Raw genomic sequence first — 15868 nt, forward strand, 5'->3', positions numbered from 1 at the left:
CCATAGTGTTAATTTAAATTAACACTGCAACAGAACTTTTCCCACGGTGGAACAATAGTTTTTCTCTGACAGCAGTTTCGCATTTTCCAGATGCCTTATCAGGGGAAAAATCCAGGTGGAATATTGAAGAATAATGGGGTGATCAAAACGGGACAACGGATGTAAAACAAACAAAGTAAGGGGTTAATTTAGTTAAGTTTTATTTGTTAAATGCTGTTGTTCGGAATTTTCTGCAGAAAATAGTCTGTGATGGTGAGTGGGGTGGCACTAGGATTGTGGCTTTAAAACCAAGGGGGCAGCAGCCTGAAAAAGCTTGGGAAGCACTGCTATAAAGTATACCATATACAGCAGTATATAGTTATTGGATACACCAATTTTACTTATTAAGTGCATTCCTGGAAGCTATTGTTTTCATCTTATATCTCATACACAAAATGTAGCAACAAAAATCAGTGCTGGCCACAATTTCTAGAGAATATCTGTAGAGATAACCTTATTTGTTGGCACTCCGTCGCTTACGATGTCGAGGGTTCCAGTTGATCCGATCAACGGAACAGCCTGCTCGTGAAATTAACGTGCAAGGGGCTTAACACTCCACAGACACGTGTACCCTTAACGTAGTTGCCGGGGATATTCAGCGTGACACAGTGTGACAAGGCTGACCCTTTGAATTACAGGCACAACAGAAACAGGAAGTAAGAGTGAGAGAAAGGTGTGGTGGAAGAGTACAGCAGGGTTCGCCACCATCCCCTGCCGGAGCCTCGTGGTGCTTTAGGTATTTTCGCTCAATAAACACTCAGAACGCCCGGTCTGGGAATCGAAACCGCGAGCCCGCTGCCCTAACCACTGGGCCATTGCGCCTCCACCGAGATAACCTTAACAAAGTAATGTAAAAGCACATTGTTAATGCAGTAGAATGTGGGATTGACTTATAAAAACGTTTAGTATATTATGCTTGCATAACAGAATACCACAAGTCATTATTATTTATGTACCAGCTTCCAGGAATGCATTTAATATGATGTCTCGTATACAAAATGTAGCAACAAAAATCAGTGCTGACCATAATTTCTATAGAATATCTGTAGAGATCAGAAGTCGGCAAGCAGTCAGGAATGTTAGCACACAGATGGACGAAATGCCGTTTAGCATCTTGTCTAGTGTGCCAACGATTCTGCCAACTCGCCTCAAATTATTACCCACTGAAATACGTAAATTTCCCCCAACTTCGGAATTGTGCTTTTAAACCCCTAACTGTGTAAAGTGCCTCTGGAACCCTTAACTGTATTAAGAGCCTCAGGACTTATTGAGAGACTGCTGTTAAAAGTAGAGTTATTTCCCCTGTTACTTAATTACTAAATCTTCGGTTGTTTCACACACATCTACGTAACTTGATCAGTTCCACTTTACAACTGATATTTAACGGGATCCAATTAAATCCACATGATTGGTAATTAACTGTGTAAAGAAAGAGATACAGCATTCATTATTACGTTGATCTACATCAACTTTTGTTATAAAAACCTAGAAATTCCCTCGAAACTGTTATTGTCCAGTCTGATTTAAGTTCAGACGTCTCGATCGCATCGTCACATTTTCCTCTTTAGCTTTATATACTAATTATGTAAGTATTACATTTATATAAACACTTATATTGTATATATATGTCATGTTGATACATTTCTTTCTTATGATTTCGTATTACACTTGAAATAGCCTGACATCTCCGAAAGAAGAAATCATTTTCGTCTTTAATAAACGTAAAATAATTTGTATATACACACAGTCACAGATCTGTGTGTATATGTTTACATGTATGTCTGTGTATAAATAAATAAAAATATATATCTATATATATATATACTGCTGGTATATAAAAATGTATTTTCTGAAATTGCAAATTATTTAAAATATAAATATATAATTTTCAACAGAGAGAATTTATCAAAATAGAGAACAAATGAAGTTTGAAGTTAAGTTTAAAAATAAATGTGATACTTATACTCTGGAATGGTGTCGAATTTGTTCCAATAACTTTCCGAAGAATTCATCCTTAAATTCATAACGCCACATGCATATATTTGTGTGTGTGTGTCTGCATTTGTCCCCCCAACCTAAGTCGCTTGACAACCGATGTTGCATTGTTAACGTCTCCGTAACGTAGCAGTTCGGCAAAAGAAACCGATAGAGTACGTACTAGTCTTACAAAGAATAAGTCCTGGGGATCGATTTCTTTGACTAAAATCCTTGAAGACTGCTCCATCATGGCTGTAGCCAAATGACTGAAGTAAAAGAGTAAAAAAATATATAGATATAGATAGAGGGAGAGAGAGTGTTCAAATTTAGTGAAAACAAAAGATAAAGAAAGGTGAGAGAAGGGGACAACAGGTATGTGTATTAGTTTAATGCTCTGGAAGAATGGAAAAGTCATTGATGTTTCGAGGCTACACTCTTCGGTAGAAAGGATTAAGAGGGGGGGGGGATGAAAAACGATGATAAGTGTGTGAATCAGAGAGTGAAATAAAATCATAATTAACTGACCCTCCTGTATTTTCTTTTACCCAAAGCCAGGAACTTTTTACATCACCTTGTACATATACACCTATCAGTCTTGTAAATGGAAGACTATATTGGTTAAGTTCATTTGTTCACATGAAGGAATATATCTACAGTTTATGAGTGTAGAAATAAAGTAAAATTTCACTGTTGTATCTCGACTTATTAAGTAACCCCTCCTTCTTATTCACTTCCTCTATTATTTCAGGACATCAGACGACGTTGACAGAAGCGAATTCTTCACTTCAGATGTATCATCTATATTAGCTTTTAAGGATTCAAGGAGGTTGTTATACAGAGATATAATCCATGCTGAACTATTGTGAAATATTTCTTCTGAACTGCAATTTATAAATTTCTCAACTTCAGCATCTGGAATGTGTGTGAGATGCTTTTGTGTTCTACATAATCATGGACAAATTTATGAAGGAGTTCACAGCATCTTTAGATACCAACAAAGATCTCATTTGGTGGAAGTATAGGAAAGGCATGTTCATTGTGATTAAACTATATATATATTAAAGAAAGAACAGTAAAAATATTCTCAATATCTATGTATTCTGGTGATAGAGAAAAACTCATGGGAATATGAATTATATAAGAAGCTGAAAGGATTGATATCTTTTTCTTGGGAAATGCCAAAAGTAACAGGAAAATCATCATACGACTGTGATATCTGTAAAAAGTCCTTCTCTCAAAAGTGTAACCTTAAGACGCACGAATGCATTCATACAGGAGAGAAGCCATTTCACTGTGATATCTGTGGTAAATCATTCTCTCAGACAGGTGGTTTAACTGCTCACAAACGTAGTCATACAGGTGATAAACCTTATCATTGTGATATATGTGATAAATCATTCTCTCATACAGGTAGCTTAACTACACACAAATATATTCATACTGGAGAGAAACCATATCACTGTGATATCTGTGGAAAATTATTCTCTCAAAATGATACCTTAGCAAAACATAAACGTATTCATACAGGAGAGAAACCATATCACTGTGATACTTGTGGCAAGTCCTTCTCTCAGACAGGTACTCTAACAAGACACAAACGTATTCATACAGGAGATAAACCGTATCATTGTGATGTCTGTGGTAAATCATTTTCTCATACTGGTAATTTAACTATACACAAATATATTCATACAGGAGACAAACCATATCGCTGCGATATCTGTGGTAAATCATTCTCTCAGACAGGCAGCTTAACTACACACAAGTACACGCATACAGGTGAGAAGCCATATCACTGCGATATCTGTGGTAAATCATTCTCTCAAACCAGTCACTTATCTGCTCACAAGTATATTCATACAGGAGAGAAACCATATTGCTGTGATGTCTGTGGCAAAGCATTCTCAGAAGGAAGTAAATTAACTAAACACATACGTAGTCACACAGGAGACAAACCCTTTCCCTGTAACATCTGTGGTAAATCATTCTCTGATGGAGCTGTCTTGACCAAACACAGACACATTCATACAGGAGAGAAACCATATCAGTGTGACATTTGTGGTAAATCATTCTCACGTAGTGGTGATTTAGCTAAACACAGACGTGTTCATTTAGAGATAGAAACCATAATGCTATGATGATTATCATCCAGTATTTTAAATCTGGGACTTGTCCCCGTTAACAGGTGTGGCTGGATCTACCTTGATGCCATAGCAACCACCCTCACTTCTCAAACCAACCTTCCCAATCTCTTCCTCCACCTGTCCTCTATTATTTCAGGACATCAGACAACATTGACAGAAGAGAATTCTTCACTTCAGATGTATCATCTATATTAGCTTTTAAGGATTCAAGGAGGTTGTTATACAGAGATATAATCCATGCTGAACTATTGTGAAATATTTCTTCTGAACTGCAATTTATAAATTTCTCAACTTCAGCATCTGGAATGTGTGTGAGATGCTTTTGTGTTCTACATAATCATGGACAAATTTATGAAGGAGTTCACAGCATCTTTAAATACCAACAAAGATCTCATTTGGTGGAAGTATAGGAGAGGCATGTTCATTGTGATTAAACTATATATATATTAAAGAAAGAACAGTAAAAATATTCTCAATATCTATGTATTCTGGTGATAGAGAAAAACTCATGGGAATATGAATTATATAAGAAGCTGAATGGATTGAAATCTTTTTCTTGGGAAATGCCAAAAGTAACAGGAAAATCATCATACGACTGTGATATCTGTAAAAAGTCCTTCTCTCAAAAGTGTAACCTTAAGACGCACGAATGCATTCATACAGGAGAGAAGCCATTTCACTGTGATATCTGTGGTAAATCATTCTCTCAGACAGGTGGTTTAACTGCTCACAAACGTAGTCATACAGGTGATAAACCTTATCGTTGTGATATCTGTGGAATATTATTCTCTCAAAAAGATAACCTAGCAAAACATAAACGTATTCATACAGGAGAGAAACCATATCACTGTGATACTTGTGGCAAGTCCTTCTCTCAGACAGGTACTCTAACAAGACACAAACGCATTCATACAGGAGATAAACCATATCACTGTGATATCTGTGGTAAATCATTTTCTCATACTGGTAATTTAACTATACACAAATATATTCATACAGGAGACAAACCATATCGCTGCGATATCTGTGGTAAATCATTCTCTCATACAAGTAGGTTAACTACACACAAGTACATGCATACAGGTGAGAAGCCATATCACTGCGATATCTGTGGTAAAGCATTCTCTCAAAACAGTCACTTATCTGCTCACAAACTAATTCATACAGGGGAGAAACCATATTGCTGTGATGTCTGTGGCAAAGCATTCTCAGAAGGAAATAAATTAACTAAACACATACGTAGTCACACAGGAGACAAACCCTATCCCTGTCATATCTGTGGTAAATCATTCTCTCAGACAGGTAGCTTAACTATACACAAGTACACGCATACAGGAGAGAAACCACATCAGTGTGATATCTGTGGTAAATCATTCTCTCAAACCAGTCACTTATCTGCTCACAAGTATATCCATACAGGGGAGAAACCATATCCCTGTGATATCTGTGGCAAAGCATTCTCAGAAGGAAGTAAATTAACTCAACACAAACGCATTCATACAGGCGAGAAACCATATCAGTGTGATATCTGTGAAAAATCTTTCTCACGTAGTGGTGATTTAGCTAAACACAGACGTGTTCATATTGAGATGGAAACCATAATGCTATGATAGCTGTAATAAATCTTTTTCTCAAAAAGCTAATTAACGTGTGTATGCATTTCTGCAGAAAAATAACAAATGATATCAAAAATCACTCCAGAATATTAACAGAATTTACATAAATGTATATTTAAGGGAAACAAAATATATAGGTGTGATAACAATCTTCAAATGTTATATTTTATATAACCACGTCTGTATCTACACTGGTATATGAACATAACACTGTCATCATCATCATTGTTTAACGTCCACCTTCCATGCTAGCATGGGTGAGATGGCGTGACAGGGGCTGGTCAGGCAGATGTCTGCACCAGACTTCTGTGACTGTCATATTTTGAACAAAAGTATTACTTAAATGGAATATATAAATAAAAGTATTTATTTGTATATTTGGTCTTACATATCTGCTGAAGGAAAAATAGATGCTTTGGATGTCTCTAGGCCATGATAATATATACATGTATCTAATATATATATCTTCTGGATTTTATATCAATTGTTTCCTTTTTATTCTGGTTTAAATTTTATAATGTATGCTTCCCATCAAAAGAATAATTCTATTTATAGTACGGTTCCTTCCCAATTTGATGGGTAGACTGAATGTTCATTTACAAGTACCACTGCAACATTAACTTTTAAACGGCAGGAAAGGTTTGCATGAGTGTACAGTAATACCTCACTTTACAAGGACCCACTTTATGAGACCCAGGATTTACAAGCTTTTCTGAGTTTTACTTTCTGTTTACGAGATTTTGCTTTATGAACGTTCTCCAAGAACAAATTAACTCATATATCGAGACATTACTGTATCTTGTAAACAGGTACAAAAAATAACAACACAACAAAAGGTATCTCTTTTTCTAAAGGACAATTCTTATATTTATTTTCATTTCAAACAAATTTTAAAAATTTATAATCCTCGTTAGTCTCTCGCACAATAAAACTTACAATACCATTATGAATGAGTGTCATAAAGTATTTGTTTCCATTTGCAATCAGTGGATGGAGAAGAATCTGTACACTTTTCCCATTTAGAGCTGGTTGAAGCATCAGTTTTTTTTTTCTCTGCTGTGTAGAGTGTCATCACCATCTGATGATGAAGGAAGGTCAGAAAAAAAGAAAAGAACTTCATCGCTGTATAAATCTTCTGTTTGCAACCCGATTTCTGGTTTTGATAGGGCCGCCTATGCTTAGGCACATGTGAGGCAGTAGACAGTCAGGCATCAATTAATGATGAAACACCAGTTGATGGTGTCCAGAAATTAACATCTACATAAAGTGGTTGGTATAATTTGTGAATTACCACCATCGTCAATGTTTTAATATTCATTCTGCATGCAAAGTGGTGAGCTGAAATGTTAGCATGCCGGGCGAAATGCTTAATGGTATTTCGTCTGTCTTTATGTTCTGAGTTCAAATTACGCTGAGGTCAACTTTGCCTTTCATCTTTTCAGGGTTGATAAATTAAGTACCAGTGGTGTACTGGGGTTGATCTAATCGACTGGCCCCTCTCACAAAATTTCAGGCCTTGTACCTAGAGTAGAAAAGAATATTCATTCTACATGTAAGGCGGCAAACTGGCTGAAACGTTAGGATGCCAGGCGAAATGCTTAGCGGTATTTTGTCTGTCTTTACGTTCTGAGTTCAAATTCGATGGTGGTTTCAACAGTTTCAAGAGAGGGGGTATCTGTGTAACGGAAAAAGTCCAGGACGACCACAAGTTTCAGGAAATAAAAGTTGATTGTGAGTAAATACTTGTGACTTAGCGGGAGTTTTTCTATTGCTTTTCCTTATCAAAATATAGCGTAATGAAATTGGTTCATTCTTTTTGAATACCCCTGTATAATTCAACGTTAGGTGAAACAAAATCAGCCTAGGACATGCACAGGTGTCTTACTACAGAGGAAACACATGGCTAAAGCAAGACAGAGGGACATGCACAAGTATCTTGCTATAAAAGAAATACATGGCTATCATGATCAACGTTTCATGCAGTGTGCATTGTTGCATGTTTCTTTAAGCTATCACTTCTGGTAAACGATTTCCCACATATTTCACAAGGATGCGGTCTTTCTCCGGTATGTGTTCTTCTGTGAACTATTAGATTTGAATTATAAGAAAAAGATTTACCACATATTTCACAACACAGTTTTTCTCCAGTGTGGATTTTTTTGTGTTGTGACAAGACATTATTATTGGAGAAAGATTTGCCGCAGATGTTACATTTAAAGGATTTCCCTCCAGTATGTGTCCTTCTGTGAGCAGAAAGATAAGATTTATGAAAGAAACTTTTCCCACATATTTCACAGTAACAAGTTTTCTCTCCACTGTGTATTCTCTTATGGACAGAAAGATTGAAATTATTAGAGAAATATTTGTTACATATTTCACAATGACTGAGTTTTTCTCCAGTGTGTGTTCTTCTGTGTCTTTTTAAAGAATTATTCAAACTAAAAGACATTCCGCATATCTCACAGACAAATGGTTTTTCTCCAGTGTGTGTTGTTTTGTGTCTTTTTAAAGAATAATTCAAGCTAAACGACTTCCCACAAATCACGCAGAGAAAAGCTTTTTCTCCGGTGTGTGTTCTTTTGTGTCCAACAAGATTGGCATTGTTAGAGAAAGATTTGCCACAAATTTCACAACAATATGGTCTTTCCCCAGTATGGGTCCTGTTGTGTATTTTTAATTTACTACTACACATAAATGCTTTCCCACATATTTCACAGTGGAAGGGTATTTGTCCAGTATGGGCCCTGTCATGTAGTTTTAACTTACTACTAGATATAAATGCTTTTCCACATATTCTACAGTGATACGGTTTCTCTCCTGTATGAGTCCTGTTGTGCTCTTTTAAGTGACAACTAGTTACAAATGCTTTTCCACATATTTCACAGTGATAAGGTTTTTCTCCAGTATGGATCCTTTTATGTGTTTTTAACTGAATATTAGACACAAATGATTTTCCACAAACTTCACAGCAGAAGGGTTTTTCTCCAGTATGAATCCTGTTGTGTATTTTCAAATTTGTTCTCGACACAAAAGTATTTCTGCATATTTCACAGTGATAGAGTTTTTTCCCAGCGTGTGTTTTTATGTGTTGTGTTAAATTACTTTTAGAGCCAAATGCTTTTCCACATATTTCACAGGGATAAGGTTTTTCTCCCGTATGAGTTCTGTTATGTATTTTTAATTGACTACTACACACAAACGACTTGCCGCATATTTCACACTGATATGGTTTTTTCCTATTGTGCATTTCTTTGTGTTCGAAGATTTCCTGTTCTAAAGAGAAAAGTTTCCCACAAACATCACATTTATGTTTCGTAATATTTACCTGGAACAATCGTTTAGTAAATGTTTCCCCATGTAGAGATTTCTCATATTTCTCCGTGTCCCTAACTGTATTTGTATTGTTAAAAACAGTTGTGTTAGACGTATTGAAGTCCTTAACGTCCTCCATGTTCATTCACGAATTCTTCGAAGCTGGAGTACGTCTGTGAGTTAATTACGGTTTAGCTTTTTGTCACTAATATCAAGAAGGTCTGTTTAATTGCGTGGAACTACAACGATCGTTCCATGTATACATATTACTTAGCAGCAGAAAAACTGTTGCCGACTGGGTCCCTATATCCATGTAGAGGCAATCAATTTCTATTTACGTATTGTCAAAGTACTCGATACAAATAAGCGTGTGTGTATATATGTGGATCTAGATATTAACCTATGTGTGTGTGTGCTGCTGAATGTAGTTTAGCAATGCGAAATGGCACAAGACAACGATAGATGGATAGTTAACTCTACAACGGATTCTTTGTTTCTTAAGAACCACAGAAAACGATTTAACTCTCGGACAAACAGGCTCGTAGGTTCAATACCTTCTTTAACTCTGTGTGTTAATTAGTGAGAGAGATCCTATTAAATTGTGACAGTTGTTTACGCTGGTGAGTAGAAGAAAAGTCCACAGTTTGTGATGTGTTTTGCCAATCCAAATAATTTGTGTTTTCGCTTTGAAATCCAAACGAAAAGTGTGTCAGCAAAAGTTGAATGATTTGTTGGTCGTTAAAAGTTATTTACTGTCTTCTTCCTGTAAATTAGGGAACAATTAACGATGTTATTTTTGTGATGAAATGAAATATCAATCATGAAGGTAATGGAAATCACCGATCCAGGAACACGCGGAGGTTCTCTTACCTTAGCCACAATTATTAACGTTTACTTTAACTTGAGATAATTACTACAGAAAACATTAATAAAATTGCTCCCCTTGTTTCAATGACATCGGTGACATACGTAAAAAATCCTGTATGTAATTTGATTTATACAGACATACGTACTACATACATATAATCAAGCAATATATTCCTGGTAATGTCATATAATCAGGAGGCGCAATAGCCCAGTGGTTAGGGCAGCAGACTCGCGGTTTCGATTCCCAGACCGGGCGTTGTGAGTGTTTATTGAGCGAAAACACCTAAAGCTCCACGAGGCTCCGGCAGGGGATGGTGGCGAACCCTGCTGTACTCTTTCACTACAACTTTCTCTCACTCTTTCTTCCTGTTTCTGTATTTCAAACATGAATTGCTTGATGAATCCGAGTTTGATGTGCAAAGGGTGGAAAATGATCTTATTTCACTCAACTAAAGGTTCTTCCAATATATTGGCAGTTCTACATGGAGCCATATTTGCTCAAAGCAGCCAGTCTGTCTTAACATAGTGGTTTACTCGGTCTCTACTGTCTCACATGCAAGAAAATGCATGCGTATTTAGTATAACCAGATCGCTGTCCCATGAAAAAATTCACCATCCTTAAGTCAACGCAGAAGATCCATTTATGATCATGATACAATATCTTCTCTAAAACCAACTTAATTTCTTCATATTTTCCCTTCAGAGGTGTTGAGTGGCCGAGTGGAACAGAGCCATACATATTTCCATTGTACAACAATATATATTTTAAATTACGCTTAGAGTTGTCTATGAAAAGACGCCATTCCTTTGGTTTGTATTCCTCAATGCCAGGTTTATTAAGAAGCCCACTGACATCTCTGCAGTAAACCAGCTCTTCCTCTTTTGTGAAGAAAGAAAGGAACTCTTCATGCCAACTCCAATAGCAGGCTATATGGACACCATTCTCTGGAAGATTATTTTCTTTCAGTCGGGAAGCCAACAGTTCTGCAGAGTTTGACAGAAGTACTCACCAAGAGGAATGGAGAGGCAAAGCTCCACCTGCGGGTGCTAGTTCAGGCACAACCTTATGCAATTCCCTTTAGACACAATAATCACCTTATGGGATATCTATTGAATGACTTAGCTCCAAGCCTGTCTTTGAAGCAATTTGATGGATTTCAATTGGTCTAAGTTGCAACAGTTTTGACCACTGCACCATGCTGGCTGTTCTAACTATAACCAGTTACAGCCCAGTCTTCAGAAACTGGATGGTTACAATGTACGGCTGTATACATTTCATGGTCAAACTGAATGGCTACCCATCATAATTTTTTCAATTTACGGAGTCGCTCTGCCGAGGATAACACTCCTCTGTTTTTACTTTATTTTTGGCCTTGGACCTTGGCTGTGGAGGCTAGAGGTGTCCAAGAGATACGCTGCTTGACCTAGGACACAAGATAGCAGTGTGTGCATACAAGAACAATGTGGCTGTTATGGTGTTGAGACACATCAGGTACCGAAATGATCAGCACCATTCTGGGAGAATAACAGGAATATGCATTGACTGGGAGAGGTGTTTGTGGGTCGCAACTAACACCTGGAGAGGTAGGTCAGAGTAGAAGTGAGGGTTCCTTTGTTGGATAGTAAATGTGCTTGAGGTCAGGTTCGAACAAGGTTCACAGGTGGATAAAAGCGAGGAAGAAGTTGCAATCTGAGTGGCCAGTGTCATCTAGGACTTCAACTGAGAGAGAAATGGGGAATCTGCAGTCTTAATGACCAAGTGAGGACATTTTAAACACACAAAATTTGAGAGAAAATCCTTTTACAAGAATATATTTTTGTTGATTTAACTTTATTTAAAATTTAATTTTTCAAGTAATTGTGAATTTTATAAACATCTATTATATTTCTTTATTGACACTTCTTTAATCATAATTGTGTTTGAAAAAGAAATTAAAAAAAAAAAAAATTGTACTGCAGGCACTTTGAAATCTGGTGTTTAAAAAAGAATTGTCTTTAGAGGTTTTTGTAAATAATTATATTTTATATTGTAGTAGATATAGCAGCGCAGACATGGATGTGTAGTTAAAAAGGAAAGTACAGCAAGATAGATTTGCCAGCAGATAGGAAACCCAGGTCAAGACCAAACAGGTGATGGTTGGATGACATCCATAGATGGAGTTGGTTATGCTTTGGAATCCAGTCAGAAAGTTTAATGATAGTTGCATTTGACAGGATCCAGTTCAGTAATGGGTAGAATAGAATGGCAGATGGATGGATCATGGCTGCATAGTTTCTCTTCTTTATATGAAAACATTTGTGTTAAGCTAAATCACAACTACAACAGAATGGAGTATCACGCATACTACACCGATGTGGTTTCTTAGCCGTATATATGTGTTTTTGTTTATTTAAGACAACTCCAAAAGAAAATGATTCACCAGAAACATCACAGTGATATCCTTTCTATCCTGTGTGAATGCATTTGTGCCTAGATAAGCCTCCTGCCTGAGAGAAAAATTTACCACAGATATCACAGTGATATGGTTTCTCTCCTGTGTGAGTACGTTTATGTCTAGTTAAGTCACTACTTCTAGCAACTGATTTACCACAGATATCACAGTGATATGGTTTGTCTCCAGTATGAATGCGTTTGTGTCTAGTCAAATCACTACACCCAGCAAACAATTTACCACAAATATCACAATGATATGGTTTCTCTCCTGTATGAATGCGTCTGTGTCTTACTAAAAAATCAATTTGAGAGAATGTTCTACCACAAATATCACAGTGATACGGTTTGTCTCCAGTATGAGTGCGATTGTGTCGTGTTAAAGCACCACTTTCAGAGAATGATTTACCACAGATATCACAGTGATATGGTTTTTCTCCTGTATGAATGCGTTTGTGTCTTGTCAAGAAATCACTTTGAGAGAATGCACTACCACAGATATCACAGTCATATGGCTTATCTCCTGTATGAGTACGGTTGTGTCTTGTTAAAGCCCCACTTTCGGAAAATAATTTACCACAGATATCACAGTGATGAGCTCTCTCTCCTGTATGAATGCGTTTGTGGTAAGTTAAGAGACTTTTTTGAGAGAATGATTTGCCACAGATATCACAGTGATACGGTTTCTCTCCTGTATGAATGAGTTTGTGAGAAGTTAAGTTATGATTTACAGAGAATGATTTTCCGCAGATGTCACACTGATATGGTTTTTCTCCTGTGTGAGTACGTTTGTGTTTAGTCAAGTTACTACCCCCAGCAAACGACTTACCACAGATATTACAGTGAAATGGTTTCTCTCCAGTATGAATGAGTATGTGAGTTTTCAGATTAGATTTTTGAGAGAACGACTTGTGACAGATATCACAGTCATATGAATTTTCTGTTCCTTTCAGCATTCTTCAAGATAAATATATAAATTTTTTTCAATTTCTCAGAAAACTACTCTTACTCTATCACATGGATATTACGGGTGTTTTTCCTTCTTTATTTTAAAATTTTTTAATCACAATGAATATGTCTCAGCTAGAATTTCTTCAAATGAGATCTTCATAGCTATATAACAACGCTGTGTACTCCTATATAAATTTGTCCAAGCTTATTTAAAATACAGAATCATCTGCTACATATTCCAGACAGTGAAGCTGAGAAATTTCTCAAGTAATTCCTGTTCAGAAGAAATATTTCACATTAATTCTTTGCAGATTTATGTAAATGGGATTTTCATCTGTTTTGTACAATATCTTCCTTTAACCTTGAATTGATGACGGTGATAATGATGTATTAGAAGTTCTTCTGGCAATGTCATCCGATGTTCTGAAATGAAGAAACAGAATAAGGTATAGAGAATACTTAAAAAGATGTGATTCAACATTGGAAATTTTACTTTAATTTCTATATTGGCAAACTGTAAATAAGAAACCAAGTTTTCTATGTTAGTGGAATCTTTGGAAGATAGATTCAAAAGAAGGCCTAAGTGGTGACGGCTAACCAGAAGATGCAGTATAGAGAAGTTACATAAGATAGTATTGATTGGTGATACATGGTACTACCAACCACAGTTTAACATGCATCAAAATGAGGGTAATTATAGAAACTGGTATATATATATACATATCAGTGGTGACTGTTGTTTGCTGCTTGCAACAGCTACTGTTGGCATGCCAACTCGCGTGCGTTCTCTCAATCTCTTTCGCGTCCTTTCCCACTTCCCTAACACAACATTTTTTACGGAGACTGCCGAATTGATGTAAATAAAGAGATGACAGAAAAAAGGATTAGTATCGAAAGATCGCCATTTTTTTTAACCGAAAATATTTCTCTCACGTGTTTTAAGTCCGGACTGGGGTGGTGAGAGTGACAAAAAAAAAAATCATAAATTTTCAAAATCTTTTTTCTTTTTTCCATGAAAAGATGCTTTCCATCATTCCGAAGACTGTGTTAAAAAAAAAATTGGAAAAAATCGCCGTCAAAACGGAGAGATTCCAACTTATATGGACCGTCTAAACCAAAACTCCCCCACCCCACCCCCTTCCAAAAAATTTTGCCTACAAATTTCTTTGTCGTCGTATTCTGCACCATTTGAAAGGTATTTGTATAAAATTTCGTTAAAGAATACCCATTTTCAGCAAAGTTGAGTGTGGAGAATGTCGGGTCTTGTGAATATTCCGAAACTCCTCTCAACTCATCGGAAACATCTTTACATACTCTCTATCTACAGGATCGAAGCGGTTATTTGTTGCAAAAATTCGTTAAAAAGTATCCATTTCTTTTTTTCTGGAAGCAACAAAGTCGGGTCGGGTCGGGGCTGGGCTGGGGTGTACACCTACCTCATTACGTAGTAATATCGTTCTGACATTAAACGAAGATATCTCTCATAATGGTACCTCACTTTTTTTTATCAGTTTCTCTCCAAAACATCCACAAAAATACATGCGTGTCCGCACACATATTATCTAGCAATACATTACTAGTTATGGCGTACGAATATTGCGTGCATTTTTCCTCACTGATGGACAACTTACTGGAAATATATATTAACATGTGCATTCCCAGAACACATACACACATATTAATAATACTTACTTAGATCCCAATAAGAAAGACGTCACTGCATATTCAAGTAGTCGTTCTATGAAAGTATATAAATAATACTTAGATACCAACATAGGCACAGTGTAAAATAGGTCACAGTGTTCTCTGCGATTTAACTGTTAGTTACCAGTTACCAGTCATGAATACTCAATTGGTGCCCGTTAAATAAGAGTTACGAAGATGAGATGCTTGTGAAACTGGAGCACAAAGGGCACTGACTCTAGCGCTGTTCCGGTGTAGCGCTTTCACAATACGTTCATTCATTTTATTTCCCGTTAACTTCAGATTACGAGAAGACAGTGGAGGCGCAATGGCCCAGTGGTTAGGGCAGCGGACTCGCGGTCATAGGATCGCGGTTTCGATTCCCAGAGCGGGCGTTGTGAGTATTTATTGAGTGAAAACACCTAAAGCCCCGCGAGGCTCCGGCAGGGGATGGTGGCGAACTCTGCTGTACTCTTCCACCACAACTTTCTCTCACTCTTTCTTTCTGTTTCTGTTGTACCTGTAATTCAAAGGGCCAGTCTTGTCACACACACTGTGTCACGCTGAATATCTCCGAGAACTACGTTAAGGGTACACGTGTCTGTGGAGTGCTCAGCCACTTGCACGTTAATTTCACGAGCAGGCTGTTCCGTTGATCGTAAGCGACGGATATTTCTCTGATATTCAAATGACGTTTGCTAATTTTTCACCCAATATCTCACTTATTTCTATTTGAAATGTTATTTCGATCATTCCAGCATATTTCTAAGGTTGTTCATAAAAAAATTCCAGTTAATAGAATTATGGCAGGTAATGGGTTAAAGCTCCGTGGCTCAACAGCGTGACAC

The 15868-nt window shown here is 36.8% G+C and overlaps 3 protein-coding genes across 4 annotated transcripts; 1 reads left to right on the forward strand and 2 right to left on the reverse strand.

Annotated features, from left to right (window-relative positions):
• The first annotated feature begins 73 nt into the window (after positions 1 to 73).
• On the forward strand, positions 74 to 6726 carry LOC149130781 (uncharacterized). Its single transcript, XM_089343560.1, has 3 exons — positions 74 to 1624; positions 2765 to 4127; positions 4736 to 6726. Exons 2-3 carry the CDS (start codon positions 3192 to 3194, stop codon positions 5768 to 5770), a joined length of 1971 nt encoding a protein of 656 aa, XP_089199686.1. The 5' UTR covers positions 74 to 1624; positions 2765 to 3191; the 3' UTR covers positions 5771 to 6726.
• LOC106871000 (uncharacterized) lies at positions 6620 to 9233 on the reverse strand. The gene has a single exon (XM_014917251.3). The coding sequence runs from the start codon at positions 9231 to 9233 to the stop codon at positions 7752 to 7754; it is 1482 nt and encodes a 493-aa protein (XP_014772737.1). The 3' UTR covers positions 6620 to 7751.
• Positions 6620 to 15864, reverse strand: LOC106871004 (uncharacterized). Of its 2 annotated transcripts, none has more exons than XM_014917257.3 (2): positions 15030 to 15864; positions 6620 to 13760 (listed from the first exon to the last, which is right to left on the reverse strand). In XM_014917257.3, exon 2 carries the CDS (start codon positions 13340 to 13342, stop codon positions 12401 to 12403), a length of 942 nt encoding a protein of 313 aa, XP_014772743.1. In that variant the 5' UTR covers positions 13343 to 13760; positions 15030 to 15864; the 3' UTR covers positions 6620 to 12400. The 2 variants fall into 2 exon arrangements, with proteins under 2 accessions (XP_014772743.1, XP_089199676.1); XM_089343550.1 differs by lacking the exon at positions 15030 to 15864 and adding an exon at positions 14774 to 15012 and having other exon boundaries at positions 11770 to 13760.
• Between the last annotated feature and the right edge of the window lie 4 nt (positions 15865 to 15868).

Source organism: Octopus bimaculoides, chromosome 27 (genome assembly GCF_046866305.1).
Source record: "Octopus bimaculoides isolate indiv1 chromosome 27, ASM4686630v1, whole genome shotgun sequence".
NCBI lineage: Eukaryota > Metazoa > Mollusca > Cephalopoda > Octopoda > Octopodidae > Octopus > Octopus bimaculoides.

What these genes read in the sequence shown, in the direction of transcription:
- LOC149130781 (XM_089343560.1), top strand. Translation starts at nt 3,192, where the DNA reads ATGCCAAAAGTAACAGGAAAATCATCATACGACTGTGATATCTGTAAA. An exon ending in CTAAACACAGACGTGTTCAT is followed by an intron (nt 4,128 to 4,735) that starts TTAGAGATAGAA and finishes ATGCCAAAAGTA; the next exon opens with ACAGGAAAATCATCATACGA.
- LOC106871004 (XM_014917257.3), bottom strand. Translation starts at nt 13,342, where the DNA reads ATGCTGAAAGGAACAGAAAATTCATATGACTGTGATATCTGTCACAAG.
- LOC106871000 (XM_014917251.3), bottom strand. Translation starts at nt 9,233, where the DNA reads ATGAACATGGAGGACGTTAAGGACTTCAATACGTCTAACACAACTGTT.